This window comes from Fundulus heteroclitus, unplaced genomic scaffold, assembly GCF_011125445.2.
Source record: "Fundulus heteroclitus isolate FHET01 unplaced genomic scaffold, MU-UCD_Fhet_4.1 scaffold_46, whole genome shotgun sequence".
Classification (NCBI taxonomy): Eukaryota; Metazoa; Chordata; class Actinopteri; order Cyprinodontiformes; family Fundulidae; genus Fundulus; species Fundulus heteroclitus.
In genome coordinates, this window is record NW_023396879.1 from 3009404 (window position 1) to 3037327 (window position 27924).

The 27924-nt window shown below is 41.2% G+C and overlaps 1 protein-coding gene and 1 long non-coding RNA gene across 3 annotated transcripts; both read left to right on the forward strand.

Moving 5' to 3' along the window:
- Positions 1-7891: 7891 nt before the first annotated feature.
- LOC105923093 lies at positions 7892-27631 on the forward strand. 2 transcript variants are annotated; one of them, XM_036131788.1, is made up of 4 exons: positions 7892-8015; positions 8085-8232; positions 10325-10433; positions 27472-27631. In XM_036131788.1, exons 1-4 carry the CDS (start codon positions 7946-7948, stop codon positions 27592-27594), a joined length of 450 nt encoding a protein of 149 aa, XP_035987681.1. In that variant the 5' UTR covers positions 7892-7945; the 3' UTR covers positions 27595-27631. The 2 variants fall into 2 exon arrangements, with proteins under 2 accessions (XP_035987681.1, XP_035987682.1); XM_036131789.1 differs by lacking the exon at positions 27472-27631 and adding an exon at positions 16387-16544.
- Positions 24098-25719, forward strand: LOC118560596. Its single transcript, XR_004929467.1, has 3 exons — positions 24098-24293; positions 24600-24676; positions 24927-25719. It is a non-coding gene; the product is annotated as an uncharacterized LOC118560596 (long non-coding RNA).
- Positions 27632-27924: the final 293 nt, after the last annotated feature.

Sequence of the window (27924 nt, forward strand, 5' to 3'; positions counted from 1 at the left end):
ACGCCGATCGGAGGTCACTAAAGTTGGTGTTGCTTCGGTGTGTGAGTTTGCTAAAGCAATGTCGGACTCCGTAATTTTCTCTGGTCCCCTGCCTGATTTGACCAGTGATGACATGTTTAGCCGCATGTCATCATTCAACCGCTGGTTGTCTAGGTGGTGTCCTGAAAACGACGTGGGCTACATTGATAACTGGAGAACTTTCTGGGGAAAACCTGGTCTGATCCGGAGAGACGGCATCCATCCTACTTTGGATGGTGCAGCTCTTCTTTCTAGAAATCTGGCCGGATTTATTAGTCCTCCTAAATGCTGACAATCCAGGGTCCAGACCAGGAAGCAGAGCCGTAGTTTAACACACCTCTCTGCAGCTTCTGTACTGTTACCCATCCATTATCCTATTGAGACGGTGTCTTTCCCACGGCCAAAACTTAACAGATCAAAAACTTATCTAAAAGGAACAAATCATAAAAACCTAATAAAAATCAATACGGTTCACCTTGAACCTAAAAATAAAACAATTAAATGTGGTCTATTAAATATAAGGTCTCTCCCTCCAAAGACTTTGTTAGTTAATGAATTGATTTCTGATAAACAGATTGATTTGTTTTGTCTCACAGAAACCTGGCTACAAGAGGACTACGTTAGTATAAATGAGTCAACTCCCTCCAATTATTCAAATTTCCACATTCCCAGATCTGTGGGAAGAGGAGGAGGAGTGGCAACTATCTTTCAGTCTGATTTATTAATTAGTCCCAGGCCAATTAATAACTACAGTTCTTTTGAACATTTAACCCTCAGTTTCCCTCATCCAAGCTGCAAAGCAATAAAACCTCTTCTGTTTGTTGTTTTGTATCGTCCACCAGGCCCTTACACTCAGTTTTTGGATGAGTTGTCAGATTTCTTATCTGATTTGGTGTTAAATACTGATAAGGCTATTATAGTGGGTGATTTTAACATCCATGTTGACACAGAATGTGATAACCTTAGTGTAGCCTTTAAAACTATCCTAGATTCAATTGGTTTTGCTCAAAATGTGCATAAACCGACGCACTCTCGGCTCCATACTTTAGACCTTGTTCTGACATATGGCATTGATTGTGAAGAATTAACAGTATTTCCTCACAACCCTGTCCTATCTGATCATTTTTTAATAACATTTGAGTTTAATCTAACTGAGTTCTCCACCCCCAAAAGAGGGTTCCATTATAGTAGATCTTTATCGGATAATGCTGTATCAAAACTTAAAGAGTCTGTCCCCTTTTTAATATCCTCCGTATTGCAGAAATGCCCTGCAGATAGCAGCAATGTTGTTTCTTCCAATTCACAAATAGATGTCTTTGTAAACGGTATGACTTCGTCATTGCGTTCTGCATTAGACAATGTAGCTCCCTTGAAAAAGAAGGTGATTATTCACAGGAAGCTGGCTCCTTGGTTTAATTCAGAGCTGCGTTCCTTGAAGCACAATGTTAGGAAATTGGAGAGAAAATGGCGCTCTACACACCAAGAGGAATCCTACCTAATCTGGAAGAACAGTCTATTGTTGTATAACAAGACCCTTCGCAGAGCTAGAGCAGCATATTTTTCATTATTAATTGAGGAGAATAAGAATAATCCTAGATTTCTCTTCAGTACAGTTGCCAAACTTACTCAGAGCCACAGCTCTGTTGATCCATCCATTCCCTTAGCTCTTAGCAGTAATGATTTTATGGGATTCTTCATAAATAAAATTGATTCCATTAAAAATAAAATAATTGGCATCCTCCCAAACATGATTACCTCATCCTCAGTAAGTGAGGCAGCATTGGAGGAATCCTTAGAACCTGCGCAGTGTCTGAACTGTTTAAAAGCAGTAGAGCTTTCTGAGCTATCTAAAATTTTAGCTTCATCTAAACCTTCTACCTGTATGTTAGACCCAATCCCAACCAAGTTGTTTAAGGACATATTCCCTTTGATCAGTGGCACTATTTTAGACATGATTAATCTATCCTTGGTAAATGGATATGTACCACAGGCTTTTAAAGTAGCTGTTATTAAACCTTTACTTAAGAAACCATCTCTTGATCAAGATGAGTTAGTAAATTACAGACCTATATCTAATCTTCTTTTCTTATCTAAAATTCTTGAGAAAGTAGTTGCTAATCAACTATGTGAACATTTACAAAGTAATGACCTACTTGAGGAGTTTCAGTCAGGCTTCAGAGCTCATCATAGCACTGAAACAGCTCTGGTGAAGGTCACTAATGATATTCTCATGGCCTCAGATAATGGACTTGTGTCTATACTTGTCCTGTTAGATCTCAGTGCTGCATTTGATACAGTTGATCACAATATTCTCCTACAAAGACTTGAGCATACTGTAGGGATTAAGGGAAAAGCATTAGGCTGGTTTAAATCTTATCTGTCGGACAGATTCCAGTTTGTTCATGTTAATAATAAATCTTCCTCAAACTCTAGGGTCACTTGTGGAGTACCACAGGGTTCAGTCCTTGGACCAATTCTATTTACTATATATATGCTTCCGATTGGCAAAATTATCAGACAGCATGGGATTAATTTCCACTGTTATGCTGATGACACTCAGCTATATTTATCCATAAATCCTGATGAATCCAATCAGTTACTTCGACTGCAGTCATGTCTTGATGACATCAAAAGCTGGATGACTTTAAATTTCCTGCATTTAAATTCTGACAAGACAGAAGTTGTAATCTTTGGGCCAGAGTCTTCAAAAAATAAAGTTCTTAATCAATCCCTTAATCTGGATGGCATTAACTTGGCCTCTGGTAATAAAGTTAAAAATCTTGGTGTTGTTTTCGACCAAGACATGTCATTTAAATCCCATATTAAACAGGTTTCCAGAGTTTCCTTTTTTCACCTCCGGAATATCGCCAAAATTAGAAACATTCTGTCCAGGAGTGATGCTGAAAAACTAGTCCATGCATTTGTTACTTCAAGGCTGGACTATTGTAATTCTTTACTATCAGGAAGTCCACAAAATGCAGTTCGAAGTCTTCAGCTGATTCAAAATGCTGCGGCAAGAGTTCTGATGAAAATCAACAAGAGGGATCATATTTCTCCAATTTTAGCTTCCCTTCATTGGCTTCCTGTTAAATCAAGAATAGAATTTAAAATTCTCCTTCTAACGTATAAAGCCCTTAATAATCAAGCTCCACCATATATCAGAGCTCTGATTACCCCGTATGTTCCTAACAGAGCACTTCGCTCTCAGACTGCAGGTCTGCTGCTGGTTCCTAGAGTCTCTAAAAGTAGAATGGGAGGCAGATCCTTTAGCTATCAGGCTCCTCTCCTGTGGAACCAACTCCCAGTTTTGGTCCGTGAGGCAGACACCCTATCTATTTTTAAGACTAATGTTAAAACTTTCCTTTTTGACAAAGCTTATAGTTAGAGTGGCTCATACCCTGAGCTATCTCTATAGTTGTGCTGTGATAGGCCTAGGCTGCTGGAGGACATCAGGGTCTAATTTTCTCACTCTACTGATTTCTACTGTTCTTCAGTCTACTGTTCTCCAGTTTTGCATTGTATTACATTGAAATGACTGTCGTCATTTCAGCTTTTAACTTTTTGCTCTCTCTCTTTTTCTTCATAGTAGGTACACCTGGTCTGGCGTTCTGTTAACTGTGACATCATCCAGAGAAGACGGCTCACCCGCTACTACCATCTAATGTAGAACAGATTACTAGATCAATGTGTGCTTCTGTGCTTGTTTGTCTGTCTTGTTGTGTCTCTGTTCTGTCTTCTGTAACCCCAGTCGGTCGAGGCAGATGACCGTTCATACTGAGCCCGGTTCTGCCGGAGGTTTTTCCTTCCCGTTAATGGGTGGTTTTTCTTCCCACTGTCGCTTCATGCTTGCTCAGTATGAGGGATTGCAGCAAAGCCATGTACAATGCAGACGACTCTCCCTGTGGCTCTACGGTTCCCCAGGAGTGACTGCTGCTTGTCGGGACTTTGATGCAATCAACTGGTTTCCTTATATAGGACATTTTTGACCAATCTGTATAATCTGACCCAATCTGTATAATATGATTGAACTTGACTTTGTAAAGTGCCTTGAGATGACATGTTTCATGATTTGGCGCTATATAAATAAAATTGAATTGAATTGAATTGAATACAGATTTGTGGATTTTTTACACATTTGCAAATCTCTGTACACATTTGCAGATCTGAATACAGGTTTGTGGATTTTTTACACATTTGCAAATCTCTGTACACATTTGCAGATCTGAATACAGATTTGTGGATTTTTTACACATTTGCAAAACGGATTACACACAAGTAGTTTTACACATTTGCAGATTGTTGTACAGACACTCAAATCTTCTCACACATTTACAAATCCCACTGCACACGCACAAATCGAGATACAGACACACAACTCTCCACACACATTTGCAAATGTTAAAGCTACTATTTTAGCCCCATAGGTCTGGACCTGCAGGACGTTCTGGGAAGAAGCACCAACATAGCAGTTAATATTCCTGGAAGTAAACTGGATGTGTCATTTATAAACCTGTTTATTTGAGAAAATAAAGTCTGGAAAAACAACCTTTGTCTTATTTCCTCTGAAATTGAAGAAGTGAGGAAATGTTGTTCCAGGCTGAAGGGCTGATAGGGTTATTATAAATAACCCCTTTTATCCTAGAACGAAAACCACACAACATAAGTTTAGACTGTTCTATAGAGGACAGAGGATAAACCCTAACGGAGAACTTTTACTCTTTGGCAGTCTGGGATCATCTGCGCCGGGCCATCTCTGTCCTTTTGCCTTTATTGTTACACATCAAAAAAGGGTCAGGAGGATTCAGGAATTTACAACATTTAGATTAGATTAGATTAGACTTTATTGTCATTACACAGGTACAAGTACAAGGCAACGAAATGCAGTTTAGGTCTAACCAGAAGTGCAATAGCAGAAAGTGCAGGATAAACAATGGTTCCATAAGTACAGGACATGGATTATTACTGAATAAACATAGAGATGGATACTATTATAAACAGAATTTTACTGATAGATTTGTCCTATGTGTATAATATATAGATAACTAGTATTGTGAACTAAATGTACAGCTGGATATGTACCGAATATAATATACAGGTCAGGGCAGTCAAAAGTAGCCGGTCAACGGCGGCAAATCGCCGTCTATAGCAGCTCCTGCCGCCGCCTACTTTTCCCCGATTATACATCCCAAAAATCACCTTTGCATCTGTCTCCACTCAGAGCAACATTAACGAGTGATTGGGTTCCTTGTTCCAACCGAGATGCTACTTTTCCGATCAAAACACAGACCGGCGTTATGCCGAAAAGTGCAATAAAACCGTGAGAGCCCACGTGAGTTTTGAAACTGCAAAGCTTTTTAAGCGGGAGATCAAACGTGCACAGCACCGCGTTCATAGACCAGTGTGATGCATTCACGAGCGTCAGAAAGCTATGGTGCATTCAGGAGCATGGGACATTTCAAACTTACAAGGAAAGAGGCATAAAACTGAATAGAACTTAACTCATACAGTAATGTATTTATCCAGAAACAGTGTGGGCTTTCTTACAATACTGAATGCTCTATAATTGTATTTCTGATATTTTTTGATTATGCACATCTGTTAGCTTTTTATTCCAAAAAATCTACAATATTACATATAATATAATAGCAGCAAATTGTCAAAGTTTTTCAGGGGATGCATTTTGTGTTCGTCTCTAGAATCCTCGCCGATGATATGATATCATGTGTGTGATGAGTGCAAGTGAAATTAAACTGAGATAAGAGATTTCGAAAGAGCAATATGACTGAAATAAATTCAACATGTAAATTCAATTTCAAATTCCAACCCTGTATTTTTATCATTAAAATTCGACTTGGTTCGTGAAGAAATGTTACGATTGTTTTTAGAACAGAACTGAATAACAATAATAAGATGAATAGACTTCACCTAATCTGATCTGTTTTATGTGGTGTTAGTAATTCAAATTAAACTTATTTTATGCAAATGGAGATTACCTTACCTTTTTAAAACATGATGATGATAACATCATATGCACCGGCATAAGTGCACCCTCCTACCTGATAGTGTGTGGCCTGCTACTGTAAAAAAGTTTGACTGCCCTGACAGGTGGATATTCCTATGAATAAAGTTTTACAGATATGTACAATAGCATAATATACAGAGGACTGTTATTATAACAGTTTACATGTACTATGAATATATGTACAGGTAGCTATTACTATAAAATTAATAAATAAAGTTTGGACAGAAGCTATTTAAATTAAAGTGCAGTGGAAGGTAATTGCATATTACAGTTAAAGTACGGTATTGCAAATGTATATGTAAACAATTGGTGCTGTGAATAAACAGTCAGCAGTGCAAATCAATATTCAGTCATAGTTAGTAGTGCAGGATGCATGTAAACAGTTACAATAGTAACAGTCAGGAGTGCAGGTGAACATTGCAGTCTAGTAAATAACAGAATAACAACATGGAGGTAGGTGTGAGGAGGGAGAGGAGAGTCTGTCAGTGAGGGTTAGAGTTCAATAAAGAGACAGCTCTGGGGGAAAAGCTGTTCTTTAGTCTGCTGGTTCTGGTCCGGAGGCACCTGAAGCGCCTGCTGGAGAGGAAACAGTCTGTGGGCTGGGTGGGAAGAGTCCTTAAGGATGCTGGGAGCTCCATGTAGGCAGCGTTTCTTCTGGATGTGCTCAATGGTGGGTAGTGGAGTCCCAGTGATGTGCTGGGCAGCTTTCACCACCCGCTGCAGTGCCTTACGCTCTGCAACAGTACAGCTCCCATACCACACTGCTGCACAGTTGGTCAGGATGCTTTCTATTGCACAGCGTTAGAAGTTCACCAGGATAGTCGAGGATAGCTGATTTTTCCTCAGTGTCCTCAGGAAGAAGAGGCGCTGGTGAGCCTTCTTGACCAGGCAGGAGGTGTTGGTGGACCAGGACATGTCCGCTGAGATATGGGTCCCCAGAAACTTGAAACTGGAGACACACTCAACAGCCATTCCATTGATGTGGATGGTGTCGTGCGTGCCTCTTCAATCATGGGGATTGGAAACAAAGAAGGGAGCAAGTTTTATTGCGGGTGGTGATCAGTCACCAGCTTCATGCACAACTGGATAAGGCAAGGCATTCCTTATCTGGGAGGCCCATTTGTTCTCCCTGTCTAAGGTTAAATACAACAGAACCTTCCTGAAAGCAAACTCTTAAAACAAACCAAATGCCTGTAACTTGATAAAAATAAAATGATTACATAAACAATTTTCTAACAGTCTGAGCAGATCTGATTATTTAGTCTCTTTGCTTTGGCAGCAGAGCAGGAACTTCTAAACTTAAAACTAAACAAACTTTAACTCTGAAAGCAGGTTAATTTTTAAAGTATGCTTTCATCATATTATTAATTTAGAAATGTTTTATACTAAATATATAGTTAAGATGCTAAATATCCATCTTTAAAAAACTTTACAAGATAAATACTTTAGCTAAATATTTAGTTTACAAGCTAAATATTAAAAACTGTAGTTGAAAAGCTTAATATTTAGTTTGTTAACTAAATATTTATGTCTGAGCTAGGTCTAACCCTAACTACATATTGTGCTAACTAAAAAAAAATATTTGAAATTGTGGCAATTACAAATGACTCAACAGCATGATGAAAATGACCTCCATTTTTTTTCTTTTGTGAAAGCCTGAATTATGGAGGACCAAAAACCCAAATTACTGCTGTTAATTTTTTGCTGTCTAACTTTGCAAACAGCGCCCCATGGAGGTAAGCGTCTGTGGAAACAGGTCGTGTTTTTCTGCCTGTTTGGACTTTAAGCCTCTGCTGCTGTGAGGAAATCTGCTGTGGAAAAGCCCAACATGTGACCTCTGAGTGGGAGGAGGGTCTGGACTCTTTATAATCTCAGCTGGAGCTCCGAGCCACAGACCCATCCACCATGATGTTCTGCAAAGTTCTGCTGTGTTCAGCCACCCTCAGTCTGCTGGCTGTTTCTGTGGAGTCTGGAGGTGAGGAGCTATCAGAGCTGCTCTGTGGTGTGAATCCTCCAGACTGACTGTGAGTTTTTACCCTGACAGGAGGATCCACCAGCACCTTCAGCTACGACCTGTCCGGTCCGGCCCTGACGGCTCTCTACAACAAGAAAGTCTACCTGGCTGAGGTGATGCGCAGGCCGCTTGGAAACCTTCCTGTTGCAGTGGGAATAATCAGCCACTGTGGAGTTCGGTCAGTAAAACTAAAACCTGGTTCAGGTTTGATTCTCTCTGTGTTTCTCAAAGTGGTCTGGAAGGACGATACAACAACAGAGCTTGAATATACTGTGGTGATTTGTAAACTACCAGAAGTATTTTAAAGTCTATTCTCCGAGCTCCAGGGAGCCAGGAATGAACTTTGAAACTGGGCTGGTAGGCTCTATCTTCTGGGTCTTAGTGGGAACGTTCTGGATAAGCTGCTGTTGTCTGATTGACTTTTTGGGTACACCTGTGAAAACAGTAGCTGCGTTTCCATTACCGAGGTTTGCAAATCTCTGACAATTTTCTGCTGTCGAAAAAACACAATTTCGCAATTGCAGTGTTTCCATTAAATAAGAAATTCAATTAAAATCCCACTTGAATAAGCTTGTTCACACGATAAGTCATTTAAAGTGTTTAAATCACAGCTAAAAACATGAGGCGCCATGGTCCTTCACCTACTTCCTGTTGTCATCATCTTCATGGTTTGTGTGGTGATTCCCATCTGCTTTTATTTTGAAAGACAATTTGGGGGGGAAGGAGCAGCGTCTGAACGGTTAAGGAGTGAGAAGTTTTGTGATTGACTTCATGTGGATTAAACGAAGACAATTTGAAATCTCATCTATTTGTACTTTATTTCTGGAAAACACGACAGTTTGCGCTGGTGGCAACATCTACTTGTTGATCATGTTACTTTTGTGATGCAAAAAAAGTTTTTCCAGTTTCAATATGGCAAAAAAAACACCATCCTAGCGGCAACAATTTTATTAAAAAAGGAGAATTTCTTCAAAATGTCGTCTTTCCAATGAATAAATTTATTTTTTTGTAAAATATACTTGCTAGATTTCAAGGTTAATGGAAACACAGCAACTTTTGCAGTAATCAGTGCAACTAAAAATAAATGCATGGATGAGTTCCTGAAGATGTTGTTGGGACATTAGTCCTTTATTCGGTTTATTTGTTTCTTCCACAATCTACATTTAAAATAAAAAATAAGAAAGATCATACATTTTTATTCTTGAAAGAACTTAAATATCTTGATTTTTGTTACTCTCCATATGGACCACACATGATAACTTGACATGAAGTCAGAGTGAGGCAGCAGAGTAAGAAGTGAGAAACTGCCATCTGCAGGTGGGGTTTGCATCATTTAAACTCAACGTTTCTGAGCATATTTGTGGAAAACTTACAATAAAGCCCCAATTATGCATTAGTGGAAAAAACATTTAGGTATTTGTTGATTTATGTGTAAATTTCTCCCCAAAAAAACAGGAGGAACCGATTACTCCTAGAAATGTTCTCCAGGTGGTAGACGGTTGACTTTTTAACTGTCTTTATGTTCTTTGAGGTTCAGGTGTGAGTCCATCACTGCACCCAGGTTTCAGGCCTGATCAGTGGTTCAGCACTGCTGACTCTACTTCATTCCTCTTCAGGTCCAAAGATAATAACTTCAGTTTTGTTTCTGTTTAGCCGGAGAAAGTTTTGGCACCTCCATGCATCGATTTGTTCTGAACATCCGTTCAGTGCATGGATGGTTCAGACTCACCTGGTGACATTGTGTAGAGCTGAGTATCATCTGTGTATTATGCTTACTAATCTGATTACTTGACTTCTTTAGTCTCAGAAGACTTCATGGTTGAATAAAGATGGTGGCAGCAGAACATCGCTTTAATCTAAAACTGGCTTGAACCTCTCAGAGTTGTTGCAAGTGGAGCCAGGCTGGGTGCCTCTGTTCTGAACGGGTCAGAAATGGTCAATTTTGATCCGAAGGACTGCAGGTTGACGAGGAGCATGACTAAGATCCATTTTTCTCTCTGGTTTATTCTTGATATTTCTGGAAGTAACAGACCACTTTAGAATATGTACTGCCATCTTGTGGTGAATTTGGGCATAGCAGTCAGAGCTAAATGATATGTTAAGGAGAATTTAAGAATATTTACCTTCATCCCAAATACACTCTTTAATCTCCAGTTTGCTTTTCTGAGAAGGTCCAATCACTCTTTCTTCACTAGAAAATCAAAAATACCGCATTTAGCAAACAAGATGAGGGCTCAGCAACCTTCAAAACTGCTGTGATTTCTCTACAGAGTGACTCTGGATGACGGCTCCAAGTGGTTGGTCCATAAAGGAGACGGTTATGGAATATCCTCCCAGACGGTGGTGACCGATGCTCGACACATGAGCTCCAACTGGCGGGTGAGCTGCAAACACACCGAACATCTGAGGTTAAACAGCGTCACCAAGTGGTTGGTGGCGGTGTCTACAGCAGAATTTATAAAAACATATCGGTGTGTAGTCCAGGGACCACACGCCCATTTAAAGTGCTTGGTTTTCTGTGACTGATCCAACTTTTAACGATGGTCCAGATGTTCCTCTCAGGATTGAGGTCGGAGTTAAAAAAAAATCATATTTTGTACTTTATCCCTGGCAGTTTAAAAAAAAAATCAGCACAAAGAAGGCAATACACAGACCATAGATAATCAGCAGTAAGACCCGAACATCTACCAGACTCGGCTTCATCTGTGTTCAATCATTCTAACTTTTGGAGGAGCGTCTCGAATTGACCACAGATGGTATGAATGAAAGTAGTGGTGGTCAAAGGTTTTCTTTGGGTTTATGCAAACCAGCAAGTCTGGAAGTGGAGCGGATTGACCATCTGACAACAACTTCCATCGGTAAGGGGGCTGTCGCTGCTCCTGCAGTTAATTAATGAATTATTTCCACCTGTGGCCATGTCACCTTTCGGCGTTTATTGCCTGGCTTCCAGCAATTTGGCTGATAAACGTGGCGACAGACCAGGGACCTCCTCATTATTCGCTGTTATGTTTTATTTAAAACTCGAAGTGTAAAGCGTTAGCTCAGGCTAATTTAGCATGACACGCTTTTTTCTCTCTCTTTTGTTTTTGTGAAGAAGGGTCTGAATGTGTATATCAGTCAATATACAGCAGCGTCCATCTAATGAGCCGCGGCGCACCAGGACACTCTTAATAAAATGACAAGGATTTTGATTTTGATTATTAAGGAAACTACATCAAAAAATAAACTGCAGCTACAAAATGGACTGGAGACCGGGTTCTAAGTTCTAACTGGGTGAGACCAGAGGTGATCCTCAGTTTCTCAGAGAGCTGTTATTAAGTTGTTTTTTTATTTTTACACAGAGTAGAGCGTGATGTGAAACTACACTGTAGAAGCAAGTCGTACTAGGAACCGCATTTTACTCCAACCCATAAACACCTGCCAGACAGACAGCACTGCAGCCAAGATTACATTCAACAATATTTAACTTTACGAAATACATTAATAACATTTTGCTAATTAAAAATGTTCATATTTAAAAGCAAGTTATGTTTTTTCTGATAAACCTTGAGCAATTTTATTGCAATCCTGGACAGGTCTCCAGTCACTGGGCTAAGATTTAAGTTTTATTAAACTTCAAAAAAGCTAAATAATGCCGTTTTATAAACTCAGGAGTTGTGATAATTAATTGATGTGCAATAACGGGCAAAGCAGAGACTGATTATTGTAATGTGCGATCTGTGTTAAACTAAAATGTATGACATCATAGTGTTATGTGTCCTGCTTTGTCCAGGTTGTGGTTGGCCTTGTATGTTCATAGGAATAATTTATCCTGAATGTGACAGGGAGCCAGTGGAGTTAATGTACAGGAGTGAAGTAGATGATGTAATGATGAAGCTGCCGTCTTTGTACTAGCTGCAGTTTATGGAGGTTTTCTGGAGGACAGGGAGGGAAGGGAGCTGAAACTGTGAAGTTGACTGTGGACCATGTTGGCAAAAGTGTGAAGAAAGAACTTGATGCTGCAGAGATTAAAGTTAACCAGGTGATGTTATGGGTGAGGAAAGTGAAGAAGAGGATGAGAGGCTGTCCAGGATGACACCAAGGCATATTGTAAAACTATCAGAGTTGGTTAAAGTTGACTTTGCACAATAAGCAAATAAAGTAACTAATGTGGCATTATTTCCACGGTCCTGGGAATATATGGGCTGACTAGAAAAAAATTTCAGTCAAACTGATTATTTTTGCTTTAACCCATGCATTATTGCCACCAGCTTATTTTTGTGATAAAGTTGTCAGTTTTTGCACATTTAGCTGCGTCTGTTTCCAGAGCTTTTCTATTTTCATTCTCTGTGGCACTCTAGCTCTTTCTACTTTCCATCTTTTAGACTCCACTGACCAAGAATATTGATGTTTTACATCAGGGTATGTCTCTGGAGAAAAAGTATGAAAGATTCAGCTCATTACCTCGTCCTCAGTAAGTGAGGCAGCGTTGGAGGATTCTTTAGAACCTGCACGGTGTTTGAACTATTTAGAAGTGTCACGATGTGGGTTTTGTTTTGGTTTATGTTTGTTCTTTGCTTTATTTTGATCTGATAACTTCTGTCACCAGCCTTTAACCAGTCATCTCAGCTCACCTGCCAGCATTCTGTCAGCTCACCTCACCTGAGGATGCTTTTCTGAACTGTGGGCCGGCTGATAACATCAAGGACAATGGCCTCTTGAGAGTGTTCACGGAGAAAAACACTTTCGCCCAAACACACACGCATAACTGATACTCACAAAACTGATGAATTACGCACACGCGACAGGTCTCAAATGTTTACCTTCTGCATACATGTTGTCTTGTGTTTATTTGTGCTTTTGTGCTATGAGGGTTTTTTTGTTTCGGTTGTTTGTCTCTTTATAGGTGAGAGCATAAATAGGCAAACATCTGTCTCTTTTTTTTCTCTCTCCCCTCTTTCCCCCATGTTGTTGCTCTTTCTTCGAGAGTTTCAAGGCAGCGCCTGTAAACTCCGTTTAGGCGGGGTCTGGGCAGTTTGGAGGAATGTGGCCTTGACGGCTGCGCTTTTTAGCAGCGGCTGGCTGGCTGCGTTCCTTGGCAACGCAAGGCCTCAGTCAATCGTTCCCCCCAAATGTTTGTTTGTTAAGTGTATGTGATGGACGGTTGTACTGGAACTGACTTTTCGATTGCAATGCAAATTGTAATTGACAAATAAAATTTGATTGATTGATTGATTGATTGATGAGTTTTGTTCCAGCATTCTCTTTTCTGATTGACCTGTCGATGCTAACCCGATTGCCTCCTGATTCTGAGCCAGCATGACCCCTGAACCTGTTTTTCCTGCCTAATCTCGCTGCCTGCCTGTTTTGCCTGACCTGGTCCTGTTTTTGGATTTTTTGAGCTTGCCTGATCCCTGTCTGTCTTACCCTGCCTGGTTGTGTACCGAACTTGGATCTGTATCCCGACTCTGCACTTAGATTCTGTTCTGTATTATCCTGCTCTTTTTTTGATTACCTGGTTTTTTACTTTGGACAGTTTTTCACCTCCGATTCTGCCTGTACTCGTCCAGCCTGTCAGCTATATTGTGTACCGACCTGGGACTGTTATTCTGACCACCGAGCCTGCCTGTCCCTGTCTTGCCAGTCTGATAGCAATAAAACGTCTTGTAAACATACTTTCTGTTTGTTGGCCTGAATACTGAGTCCACCTGTTCAGTTCATTACAAGAAGCAGTAGAGCTTTCTGAGCTATCTAAAATTTTAGCTTCATCTAAACCTTCCACCTGTATGTTAGACCCAATCCCAACCAAGTTGTTTAAGGAGGTATTCCCTTTGATCAGTGGTCCTATTTTAGACATGATTAATCTATCCTTAGTAAATGGATATGTACCACAGGTTTTTGAAGTAGCTGTTATTAAACCTATACTTAAGAAACCATCTCTTAATCAAGATGAGTTAGTAAATTACAGACCTATATCTAATCTTCTTTTCTTATCTAAAATTATTGAGAAAGTAGTTGCTAATCAACTCTGTGAACATTTACAAAGTAATGACCTACTTGAGGAGTTTCAGTCAGGCTTCAGAGCTCATCATAGCACTGAAACAGCTCTGGTGAAGGTCACTAATGATATTCTCATGGCCTCAGATAATGGACTTGTGTCTATACTTGTCCTGTTAGATCTCAGTGCTGCGTTTGATACAGTTGATCACAATATTCTCCTACAAAGACTTGAGCATACTGTAGGGATTAAGGGGAAAGCATTAGACTGGTTTAAATCTGATCTGTCGGACAGATTCCAGTTTGTTCATGTTAATAATAAATCTTCCTCAAACTCTAGGGTCACTTGTGGAGTACCACAGGGTTCAGACCAATTCTATTTACTATATATATGCTTCCGATTGGCAAAATTATCAGACAGCATGGGATTAATTTCCACTGTTATGCTGATGACACTCCGCTATATTTATCCATAAATCCTGATGAATCCAATCAGTTACTTCGACTGCAATCATGCCTTGATGACATCAAAAGCTGGATGACTTGAAGTACTGTAATTCTTTACAGGAAGTCCACAAAATTCAGTTCAAAGCCTTCAGCTGATCCAAAATACTGAGGGATCATATTTCTCCAATTTTAGCTTCCCTTCATTGGCTTCCTGTTAAATCAAGACTAGAATTTAAAATTCTCCTTCTAACGTATAAAGCCCTTAATAATCAAGCTCCATCATATATCAGAGCTCTGATTACCCCGTATGTTCCTAACAGAGCACTTCGCTCTCAGACTGCAGGTCTGCTGGTGGTTCCTAGAGTCTCTAAAAGTAGAATGGGAGGCAGATCCTTTAGCTATCAGGCTCCTCTCCTGTGGAACCAACTCCCAGTTTTGGTCCGTGAGGCAGACACCCCGTCTACTTTAAGACTAATCTTAAAACTTTCCTTTGTGACAAAGCTTCTAGTCAGAGTGGCTCATGTTACCCTGAGCTACCTCTATAGTTATGCTGCTATAGGCTTAGGCTGCTGGAGGACATCAGGGTCTAATTCTCTCATTCTGCTGAGTTCTCCTACTGCTGTCCAATCTGCTTTTTGTTATTTCAGCTTTTAACTTTTTATTCTGTCATTTTTCTCCTCTTAGAAGGTACACCTGGTCTGGTGTTCTGTTAGCTGTGACATCATCCAGGGGAGGCAGATCATCCTCCATTACCATCTAACATAGAAAGTACTCTTGGGTCAATGTGAGCTTCTGTGCTTTCTGTGTCTCTGCTCTGTCTTCTCTAACATAGAAAGTACTCCTGGGTCAATGTGAGCTTCTGTGCTTTCTGTGTCTCTGCTCTGTCTTCTCTAAGCCCCAGTGGGTGGAGGCAGATGAGCGTTCACACTGAGTCTGGTTCTGGTTCTGCTGGAGGTTCTCCTCCCTGTTAAAGGGGAGTTTTCCTCTCCACTGTCGCTTCATGCATGCTCAGTATGAGGGATTGCTGCAAAGCCATCAACAATGCAGACGACTGTCCACTGTGGCTCTACGCTCTTTCAGGAGTGAATGCTGCTTGGAGAGACTTGATGCAACCTGCTGGGTTTCCTTAGAGAGGAAACTTTCTCACCAACCTGGAGGATCTGATGGAAATGACTTTAGAAAGAGCCTTGAGGTGACATGTTGTGAATTGATGCTATATTAATAAAACTGAACTCAAAGCTGCCAGTGGAGATGTGTTGTGACTTTGTGCTGCTCTAATATAGAGGATAATCTATCGTCATGTTTATGTAGCCTTTAACAAGAGACTGGGACGGTGCAGTCCGGGTCCAGCAGCACAATTGCAGTGTTCAAGAAACGGCTGCACCACCTTGTTGTCACAGTCAGTACAACATGTACTGCTTTTCAATGCAGTACGACACAGTTAAAGGGGACTTAGCTCAAGGGACACTATTCGCTAGCGGCGCACATGATGAACCCAGTGACTTGACTGCACATCCTGTAATTTTCCCAAACCTCCTGATTAGCCAATCTGGAACACCCAACTGGTCTAAGGTTCAACAGAAGTTGAGGAACATTTGTTTGTCGTCCTCATTTGTTTTTCCACCCACTTTGTGCAATGCAAATGCTGGCAGTGAAACAGCCACACACCACATTACCACCACTATGTTGACAGTTGCTCACATTGACACTTCCAAACATTCTTCTTGTCTGTGTCCATTTCATTTGAAATATGATCCTTTGCAGATTGAATGGTTCAAATAAAATAGAAGCTTTTACTTATTTTGCAATTATTTCACAATAGGATCAGATGGAAACTTGTGTCTGGGAGCTGAACATCACTCTGTGATGAACAGAACTGTTTCATGATGGAATCGTTTCCTGTCTGCAGGTCATCGCCTCCAAGAACTTCAGGGGAGCCAGGACGGTGTCGGGCCTTGTGACTGCCGGAGGCCCAGACTACAGGCTGTTTGGGGATAACTGCCACGATGCTTGTAAAAAAATTATGAATTAGTGAATTTCAGAAGCTGATAATAAAATTTAAACCTCCGTGTCATTTTTATTACACTAGAGGGTGCAAAGCAACAGAAGCTATTATCTGCAGCCTCTGAACACTTGATGTTCCATAAACTAATTACTGTTTGTCACAGCAACTGATCGGCAGTAGCAATCCGTCCCACAGTGAGACGCCCCTAACCCATTATCCTACCCCTAACCCATTTTAATTATTTCCAATTCTAATAAAAAGTAGTTTAAATAAAATGTAATTAAATATAATTATACTGCTTATAATTGAGTTAAAATATTCTTAATTTCATGCATGTGTGCATAAAAAACAATAAATGCTGCATGACACGTGTACGGAGGCCTTACTCCTCGACGCGGTCGACCCGGGTTCGGTTCCGACCCACGGTCAGCCTACTGAGTTAAAAAGCGAGCCACTAGAGCCACAAAAAATCTCACAAAAAAATAAAACTTTGCAATGTCCTTCTTTGGTGTGTTGGTATTTTATGTGACATCCAGTTGACTGAGTGGAGCTGTGGGGGCCACCATGAAGGAATTTATGGTCAGTAAGAACAACACACGCTCTTTGACAGTTTGGGTTCCATATATTGTTCATCTTTAATTTGTTTAAAAGTCTTTTTAGTCTACAAAGTTATGTGTTGACAAATGTACCAAATAAATGCTTTAACCAAGGTTTGTAAATCCAATCAGTATCATTACATCAATATAAAAAAATGAACAATGAGTCTAAGAGAGCTACATATTCTTCAGAGAATCCATGCTATATTATGATCTGCAAAGAAACATTTGTCGGAAAAATAAGAAATTGCCTTCATTAACCATGAGTTAATTTGTGCAGCCAGTGGCATAAAAAGTTAGTTCTACAGCAAAAAATAATTAAATTATCAGAATGGCTAAAATAAAACCAGGGCAAGTATTGCCCAATTATTGATAATGCAACGTATCCAGATTAAAATGAGTGAAATACTCAAGTTAATCAGAGGAGGGGCAGCAGCGGATTTACCCTCTGTTGATGAGAAAGTCTAGCAGCCAGTTGAAGGGGTGTGTTGAAGCCCAGATGTTCCAGTTTTCCCACCAGATGCTGTGGGATGATGGTGTTGAACGCTGAACTGAAGTCCAGGAACAGCATCCGCACGTGCGTGTTCTTCTCCTCCAGGTGTGCCAGGCTCAGGTGAAGAGCAGAGGAGATGGCGTCCTCAGTGGAGCGGTTCCGTCGGTAGGAAAACTGGAACGGGTCGAGTGTTGATGGGAGACTGGAGACGATGTGTTCCTTTACCAGCCTTTCAAAGCACTTCATCATGATTGGTGTCAGTGCAACAGGCTGGTAGTCGTTGAAACAGGTGACTGGAGGTTTCTTTGGCACCGGAATGATTGAGGCAGACTTGAAGCATGCTGGCACTATGGCTTGGTCCAGCGAGGTGTTAAAAATGTCTGTGAGGACACCAGCTAGCTGACCTGCACACTCCTTGAGCACCCGCCCAGGTATGTTGTCGGGGCCTGGGGCCTTCTGCAGGTTGACTCTCCTCAGAGTCTTCCACACGTCAGCGGTGTCAAGGCAGAGGACCTCCTCTGCCTGATGGGGAACAGCTTTCACTGCTGGAGTGCTGTTTAGTGCCTCAAAACTCCCAAAGAAGTTATTTAGTCCATTGAGGAAGTCAGCATCAACTTCACCCACCGGGGGGGAGGGCGTGTTGTATTCAGTGATCGCCCGGATGCCTTTCCACATGCTCCTGGTGTTGCTGGCGTCATGGAAAAGCTCCTGGATTTTCTGACTGTGGTTCCGCTTCACTAGCCTGATGGCACGGTTCAGGTTGGCTCTTGATGTCCTCAGAGCCTCCTTGTCTCCAGACTTGAAGGCTGAGTTCTGCTTTTAGCGCTTGACGGACCTCCGCAGTAATCCAGGGTCGTAGGTTTGCTCGGGTGATGATGGTCTTGGTGGTGCTGACGTCCTCAATGCATTTGTTGATGTAGGCTGACACAGTCATGGCGTACTCATCAATGTCAATCTTGTCCTTATAAGTTGCAGCAGCTTTGAACATGTTCCAGTCAGAGCACTCAAAACAGTCCTGGAGCGCCTCCATTGCTCCCTCAGTCCACACCCTCACCTGCCTCACTACAGGTTTAGCTCTGATCAGCAGGGGCCTGTATGCAGGAGTTAGCATAACAGAGATGTAGTCTGAAGAGCCCAGGTGGTGGCGGGGGCTGCCTTGAATGCGCCTTTAATATTTGTGTAAACTAAGTCTAGAGTGTTCTCTCCCCGAGTAGCAAAATCCATGTGTTGGTAGAAATGAGGGAGAACAGTTTTTATATTTGCCTGGTTAAAATCCCCAGCAATGATGAAAATATAAATAGTCCGATAGAGAACAGTCATAGCCTCTTTTGTATTAGCACTCGGGGGAACATAAACCGCTGCGATGATAACAGTGAACTCTCTGGGCAGATAAAAAGGTCTGCAGCTAACAGTCATGAGCTCTATGTCTGGAGAGCAAAACCTTGTGACTGTTCTAGCATTTTTACACCAGGTGTTATTGGTATAAACGCAGAGTCCACCTCCTCGGGTCTTACTGCTGAGTTGTTTGTTTCTGTCGGCGCGGAAAGTAGCTAGCCCCTCCAGGCTAACGGTGTTGTCCGGGATTGATGATGTAAGCCATGTCTCCGTCAGGATGAGAGCGCAGCAGTCCCTGAACTCCCTCTTTGCAGAGAGGTCGAGTTGTAAATGGTCAATGTTGTTATCCAGTGAGCGGACGTTGGAGAGCAGGATGGATGGAAGCGGCGATCTAAAGGGGTTAGCCTTCAGCATAGCAGCTAAACCTCCACGACAGCCTCGTTTCTTCGGCCGGCTACACCGCTTCCGCTTGGCCCTCCTCCGGCGTGAGCTGCTCGACGAGCCCGCATCGTCACAGGCCAAAAATGTATGTTTATATTGTTTTAATGGTAAAAATACTTGTCGATTCTCAGCCTGTTTTTCTACATAGCTTTGTGTTCAGTAACTCTTGATCAACAGTTAAGATTTAGATTTTCACAAAACCTGTCTATTAGTTTGCTCCACATTTTTACTGATGACGTTATTAGCTGTTACTAGTCTGTTAGATGTTGTAATTCAGGTTGACAAGTTTACTGTATTAATTAACAACCTGACCTAAAATAAAACAATATAATTTAAAAAAATGCAATACAAGAGATTTACAGATATATTTACCTTTCCCCTGGATAACTACTTAGTGGACTGAAAAAAAAGAAAAAACAGAAAAAGCAGACAGGCAACAAATTGTATTCAAAGTGAAGAAAATATTTTGCAACACATTTAATGTGCTAAGGAGCATGTTCAGTTTTAGGCAACATTAAATAGTTATCCTGGTGTGAGTGATATGTCACTCTTGCAACATTTGCTTTATTTTCCAGTATTTTTAAACAACTTTAAAGTTGAATGTTTAACATTAAAAACACCAAAACGTAGATACACTGAAACAAGTCCAGTCTCAGACTTTGCTTTTATAGGGTTAGGGTTAGGTGGTCTATTCTTTCTCGATAACTCTCCCCACCTCGTCCTTCGACAGAGGCAGTTTAGACTAAAGTTAAAGGTAATGCACGGGCCGTCACACGTCATTCTCCAGCCCCCAACTCACAAAAGGTTAAGCCCATAGAAAGGTAGTAGTTTGATTCTTTATTCTTCTCACTATTGGTGCATCCATTTAAAGACACATCCTCAGTAGTGAGCCTCGGGGTCTCAGGGTGTTTTGGCTAGTAGGGTTAGGTGGTCTATTCCTTCTCGATAACTCTCCTCACCTCGTCCGTAGACAGAGGCAGTTTAGACTGGAGTTAAAGGTAATCCCTTTTAATTAATGACTTCATTATTGACAATAATCTTGATGTAATGTTTTTAACAGAAACATGGTTACATGAATTTAGTGAAGCAGCTATACTGATGGAGTCGACTCCTCCCAACTAAAATTTTCTTTGTGAGAGCAGACAGCAAAGGAAAGGTGGAGGAGTAGCAACATTGTTTAATGATTCACTAAAGTGTAAAAAGGTGTTTTTGGGAAAATTCGACTCCTTTGAACATTTGGCTCTCTAGGTAAAGAGCCCGGTACGAACTATGTTTCTGAATGTTTACAGGCCTCAAGTCCACATCAAACTTTTTTAATAATTTTAATCACCTCCTGTCTGTGATATGCATTGATAATGACTATTTAATTATTGTTGGAGACTTCAACTTTCACGTTGACAACCCTGAAGACAGAAGTGCAAAAGAACTGTGTGACACACTTAGAAACTTTGGTTTAACTCAACATGTTAAACAGCCAACACACAAACAGGGACATATTTTAGGCTTGATCATCACTAAAGGTCTAAACATTTCTAACGTCAAAGTAACTGAGGTTGCCCTATCTGATCATTTTTCTGTTACCTTTGAATGGGTTAGGGAACCAAAGATATGACAGTTCCCCCCGAACTGGAATGCACTGGCCATCATGGGGCAGTCAGCCACCAAGTCTCCCATCCCCAGTCGCCTTGGCTATCTATTAATAAATTGTTTTTCTAGCAGGCCCCTTATATACCCTCTGTCTCGTCTGATGTGTGTTGTCTCAATAAAGAGTTTTCTGTCTTTTATAGTGTGCCTTTTGTGAGCTTTTCTTTGTCTGTATGTTCTATTCTTTTCTGTTTTTCCAATTGTACCTTTCTTGGTTTTCCAATTTCTTGTATTGTGTTTTTCTTGGTGGTTCTCTAATTTGTGCCTCCCTTGGCTTTTCTGTTCCTTATAATTCAATCACGGACGGTCTGTCGACGACGTTTCGACGAAATTTATGTCTTCATCAGGTCTATTATTAACGTCCGTGTCCTTCTTATATCTGTTCTGTTATAGGTATCAGTTCCTTTACGGTAAGTATTTCCTTTTCCCTTTTCTTTTCAGGTAAGTATATGGTAAGTATTTCCTTATTTCTTTTCTTTTCAGGCAACTATATGGTAAGTATATTCTTTTTCCTCTATTTCAGGTAGGTGTTTTTCCTCTGTTTTAGGTAAGTATGCGGTAAGTATTTGCTTTTACTTTCTTTTCAGGTCCTTTTTTCCTTTTCAGGTAAGTATATAAGTATTTCCTTTTTCTCTTTGTTACAGGTAAGTATTCGTTTCAGGTAAGTATTAATTTTTCTTCCTTTTCAGGTACGTATCATCCTATGTTTTATCTGTCCCTTTAATATCTGCTTTTCTAAGCTTTTCTTGTTTCTTAACCCCTCCAATAAAGTGAATTTAATCTGTTTCTTAATTCTTCGCTTTTCTAAGCTTTTCTGTTTCTTGAACTTTCCCCTAGTTTTCCAATTAGAATTTAAATGTTCCCATGTCCTCCTGCTCCTTTATATATCTCGTAGTTTAGATTTAATTTATCCCAACATAAAATTATTTTAATTAATCCTTATATTAGGTTTCTTAAAAGAGATACAGGTGGGATTTAGGGTTAGGAAAGGGTTCTCGGGGTTAGTTTAGGGTTAGTGGGGATAGGTTGGGGTTTGGGTTAGGGTCAGAGGTCAGAGGGCCCAGACCCTCTTCCCCCCTCCCCCTCGACCCCTCCCTCCCCCCAGTGCACGGGCACGTCCTGTCAGGAGCATCTCCCGTGGAGCCTACCTCTCGTTCAGACCTCTTGGGAGGAGCGTGTCCAGCCTGTGGATCCAAATCCTTTCAGCCCTTCTCCTCTGGGCTGCAGACCAGGCTGGGTTACACTCCAGCACAAGTGCTGAGAGTGCATCCCAGCTGTGGTCTATGAAATGCTGCACTAGGGGACGCTGTGTGTTTTTTTGTTTTTTATGTTGTATCTATGCTGCGTGAAGCGGGTAAGGAGGCTGTTACCCGTCTCACCCACATACTGGATCTTACAGATTTGGCATGTTATCAAATAAACAAAATTTTTTGATTTAGGGTGTCCTGATCTAACCTGACAAAAGCCAGCTGTATTTCGCTCCGCCTAGCTCCACTCACATCCATCTGGGACCTCTCCATAGGAATTGCCTTTACTGAAGGCTGGGCCTTATCAAAAATTCTTGCATATGATTGGATAAGCCACTTGTCTGTCATCTTTATTGACGTGCTATTTCAACCACTCACACCGAAGCTAACCCGTGACGCTGATGATAGCGACGCAGGAAAAAAAAAAAAAAATAATAATGTGTTTGCGGCTCTAGTGGCATGCGTTTTATTGACAGTGAGCTGACAGGAAGAGGGGGGAAGACAAGCGGCAAAGCGCCGCGGGTCGGAGTCGATCCCGGGCTGACCGCGTTGAGGACTAAAGGCCTCCTAATATGGTTCGCGCTAACTGCTCTGGGGCGCGTCCGCTGCAGACGCGGACGCGGAGAAGGGAGAAAACATGGTTTCCACCAACAAAAGCCTTCAGAGCCGTTCTCTGATGTTCTTTTAATGAAACAATATTAGGTAGATTGGACAACACGGAAGAAATAGCAGCATCAATGTTAACGCTTGCTTCCTCCATGCGAGCCGCCATTGCTATCAAAATAGTCTCACGTCACGGTCGCGTCTCCACTACGTCACATCTATGAAATGCCAGCCCTGCGTCCTGATTGGCCAGACCATAAAATTGGTTGGAGAATACACTTTCTACCGGCGATGTCCCAGATGTATGTGAGTGGAGCTAGGCAGAGCAACATACAGCTGGCTTTTGTCAGGTTAGTCCTGATCGGTCTGCTTTGAAAATTGTGTTGTTAAATCTGTTCCTAACCCAGTGCAGCTGTTTGAAGAATCCACCCTGACCTCTGGCCTTTGGTGTCTTTAGAGGCCTTACCTCAGCACGGACGAGGAAATCCCTCAGGTTTTTATTTCTTTTGTAGGCCGCAATTATCCTGTGGTTTGGTAGCAAAGATGTGTCAGATTGGAATTTGGTGAAATTCTGTTTGACACCATAGACAAAGCGTCCTGCTGAGGAGGAGAATTGTGTGATCAGGGGGATCATTGGTGATGAATCGGGGGGTCTGGAGTCTAGGAAGCTCTTCCTGCATGCTCTCAGGAAGGACCTGGAATATCCTCTCTTATAAAGCGCTGAAAAGAGCGTCCTAGTTTCCTCCTCAAAGTCTGATTTTTGTGTGCAAATTCTGTGAAATCGGAGGAGCTGGGATTTAATAAGGCCCGCATATGTGTGTTTTGGATGGTAACTGGTTTTGAATAAAAGAGCATGTGTGTCTGTGGGTTTAAAGAAAACCTTTAAATCTAATTTACAGGTACCTGTAGTAATGCAGGGGGGCCTTCCTGCAAGACTCCAGGGCCCCGGCCTCCCACTCGGCCATGAAGATGTTTGCATAGGCCGGTGCAAACTTTTTGCCCATGGCAGTACCCTTGATTTGGAGGAAAAATTGGCCATCGAATATAAAGTCATTTCTTTTTAAATTAATCTCTAACAATTGAATGAGTTCTCTGTCTGGCCTCCTCGAATTGGGATATTTAAAAAAATGTGTTTTTTATGCAGCCAATTCCTTCATCTATATCAATATTTGTGTACAAGCTGTCGATGTCAATGGTAAATAAAATAGAGTCCTGAGGTAAAGAGATTGATATGATTTTTTCCACAAAATCCTTGATATAACTTTGGTGCTGAATTGAGAGAGGGTACAAATAATCAATAAATTCTGCTGTGTGATATGATTCACTATTACAGTCTGAAACTATCGGCCTCCCAGGCGGAATCTGAAATGGTTTGCTCCACTTTTCAGGTTCCTTATGGATCTTAGGGAGCAGATAGAACCTCCTTGCCCTGGGTTCAGTGGAGCCACGCAGGTAAGCTTTCTGTTTAGCATTGATAAATTTCTTCCTGTGCAGGTCCTCTAGGATTTTATTAATTAATGGGGCTGTATCTTTATAAATAGGGGTATCTAATTTCTTATAATATGTTTCATTATGTAATTGTTTGTATCGCTCCCACAGATATTGCTCTCTGTCCATAATAACAATGGCGCTGCCTTTATCAGCAGGTTTAATGACAATATTATTATTATTCATAAGTTCTTTGAGAGCTTCTGTTTCTTCTATATTTAGGTTAGGTATAGTTTTAATCAATTTAAATTCTTTATCCAAATATTTCAGGTCCTGGGAAATCAATTTCTCCACCTCAGGGGGGAGAGAGCCCATTGGAGGAGACCAGTCTGACTCCGGCATAAAGGGTAAGTGATAATTTTTATTCTTATCAATATCATCTTTATAATAGATGGCCAATTTAACCCTTCTGTGGTATTTTTGCAGGTCATACCTCATAAGTGTTTTAATTTTATCCCTGTTATTGTTAGCCTGGGTGGGAATAAAGGTTAAACCCCTGTTTAAGAGGGAACACTGTGCATCACTCAAAGCAAAGGTTTTGGACAGGTTACACACATTCTTATTTACAATATTAGAGTGCCCCTCCTGCCTTTGCAGGCTCTTGGGGCCATCTAATTTAACCACTCACTCCAGTGCTTCTTGATACGAGCCGCCGTGGCCTTGGACCAGTGGACATTATCACCGGTCACTGTGAAGGCCCTCTTCTCCAGCGCCGGGATGTGGTGGGGGAGAAGGAGGAGCGTCTGAACGTTAAAGAGTGAGAAGTTTTGTGATTGACATCATGCGGATTAAACAAAGACAATATGAAATCTCATCTATTTGTACTTTATTTCTGGCAACATCTACTTGTTGATCATGTGACTTTTTTGATGCAAAAAAAGTTTTTCCAGTTTCAATATTGGAAACAAAAACACCTCATCCTAGCGGCAAAACTTTTTATTAAAAAGGGAGAATTTCTTCAAAATGTCGTCTTTCCAATGAACAAATTTATTTTTTGTAAAATATACTTGCTAGATTTCAAGGTTAATAGAAACACAGCAACCTTTGCAGTAATCAGTACAACTAAAAATAAATGCATGGATGAGTTCCTGGGGATCTTGTTGGTACATTAGTCCTTTATTCGGTTTATTTTTTTCTTCCACAATCTACATATAAAATAAAAATATGAAAGATCATACATTTTTATTCTTGAAAGAACTTAAATAGCTTGATTTTTGTTACTCTTCATATGGACCACACACCATTACTTGACATGAAGTCAGGGTGAGGCAGCAGAGTAAGAAATGAGAAACTGCCATCTGCAGGTGGGGTTTGCATCATTTAATCCAGGGGTGTCTAGCATACGGCCCACGGGCCGGTTCCGGCCCGCCGAACAATTTAGTCCAGCCCGGTGGCTAAATGCATTATCATTATTCAAATGCATTTTTATCTGTTTGATGTATTTTGTCATGCAGGACAGTGTTTTTAAGTTCCAAAAAATGTGAATAAATGTTTTTCAACATTGTAATAGTAATAGTAATATCATTTTTATTGTCATTGAAACATACATTACAATGAAATGTGTTCTCTACATTTTAACCCATCCCCTTGGGGAGCAGTGGGCTGCCATGTGAGTCGCCCGGGGAGCGTTCTGGGGTCAAGGGTCTTGCTCAGGGACCCAGAGTGCAGGCACGGGGATCGAACCGGGTACTTAAAAGTATTGTTGAAATTGCACATACTTTTCTTAAAAACGCTGAGGTTATTCATAATATATTGTGTAAAAGTGAAATTAATTTAATATAAAAATCAACAAGTCCACTTTTATTAGTTCTATTTAATCTTGCAATGAGTTTACTCGTGTGGCCCTCTTGAGATGAGATTAAGCTGAATGCGGCCCCTCAACCAAAATGAGGTGACACCCCTGATTTAAACACAACGTTTCTGAGCATTTTTGTCAAAAACTTACAATAAAGCCCAAATTATGCATTAAGGGGAAAACCTAACCCTAAACCCTAACCCTAAATGATATGTTAAGGAGAATTTAAGAATATTTACCTTCATCCCAAATACACTCTTTAATCTCCAGTTTGCTTTTCTCAGGAGGTCCAATCACTCTTTCTTCACTAGAAAATCAAAAATACCGCATTTAGCAAACAAGATGAGGGCTCAGCAACCTTCAAAACTGCTGTGATTTCTCTACAGAGTGACTCTGGATGACGGCTCCAAGTGGTTGGTCCATAAAGGAGACGGTTATGGAATATCCTCCCAGACGGTGGTGACCGATGCTCGACACATGAGCTCCAACTGGCGGGTGAGCTGCAAACACACCGAACATCTGAGGTTAAACAGCGTCACCAAGTGGTTGGTGGCGGTGTCTACAGCAGAATTTATAAAAACATATCGGTGTGTAGTCCAGGGACCACACAGCTATTTAAAGTGCTTGGTTTTCAGCTCAAGGGACACTATTCGCTAGCGGCGCACATGATGAACCCAGTGACTTGACTGCACATCCTGGAATTTTCCCAAACCTCCTGATTAGCCAATCTGGAACACCCAACTGGTCTAAGGTTCAACAGAAGTTGAGGAACATCTCTTTGTCGTCCTCATTTGTTTTTCCACCCACTTTGTGCAATGCAAATGCTGGCAGTGAAACAGCCACACACCACATTACCACCACTATGTTGACAGTTGCTCACATTGACACTTTCAAACATTCTTCTTGTCTGTGTCCATTTCAATAGTTGAAATAAAATAGAAGCTTTTACTTATTTTGCAATTACAGTGTTTCCCGCAGGAATTTGCTTAGGCAAGGCGGTGAGTTGTTGGCCGGAACAAGTTTTGTGCGGATGACTGGCGGAGGACCACAACGGTGAAGTCGACCTGCTTCTCGCTTCAAAGTATACATGTATAACCCTAACCCTAACAAATAACCGCGTGTTAACGTCAAATAAACATGCAAGCACATCGAGTTAGGTTATTGTTTTTTGGAATGTTGGCGAGGCGGTAGCATGAGTTTGGCGAGGCGGCCGCCTCGCCAAGATAATGCTGCGGGAAACACTGAATTATTTCACAATAGGATCAGATGGAAACTTGTGTCTGGTAGCTGAACATCACTCTGTGATGAACAGAACTGTTTCATGATGGAATCGTTTCCTGTCTGCAGGTCATCAGCTCCAAGAACTTCGGGGGAACCAGGACGGTGTCGGGCCTTGTGACTGCCGGGGGCCCAAACTATAGGCTGTTCGGGGATAACTGCCACAATGCTTGTGAAAACATTACGAATTAGTGAATTTCAGAAGCTGATAATAAAATTGAAACCTCCACGTGTCATTTTTATTATACTAGAGGGTGCAAAGCAACAGAGGCTATTATCTGCAGCCTCTGAACACTTGATGTTCCATAAACTAATCACTGTTTGTCACAGTAACTGATTGGCAGTAGCAATCCGTCCCGAAGTGAGACGCCCCTAACCCTACCCCTGGCCGTCAGTAGCAGCAAGGCCAGGGTGACAGGAGGTCTGTCCACTGGATGGACCGTGCATCATCCTTCTCCTTCGGAAGGAGGAATCAGTTCCCCTCCCCAAACCCTTACCTTAACCCTTACTTTAACCCTCTCG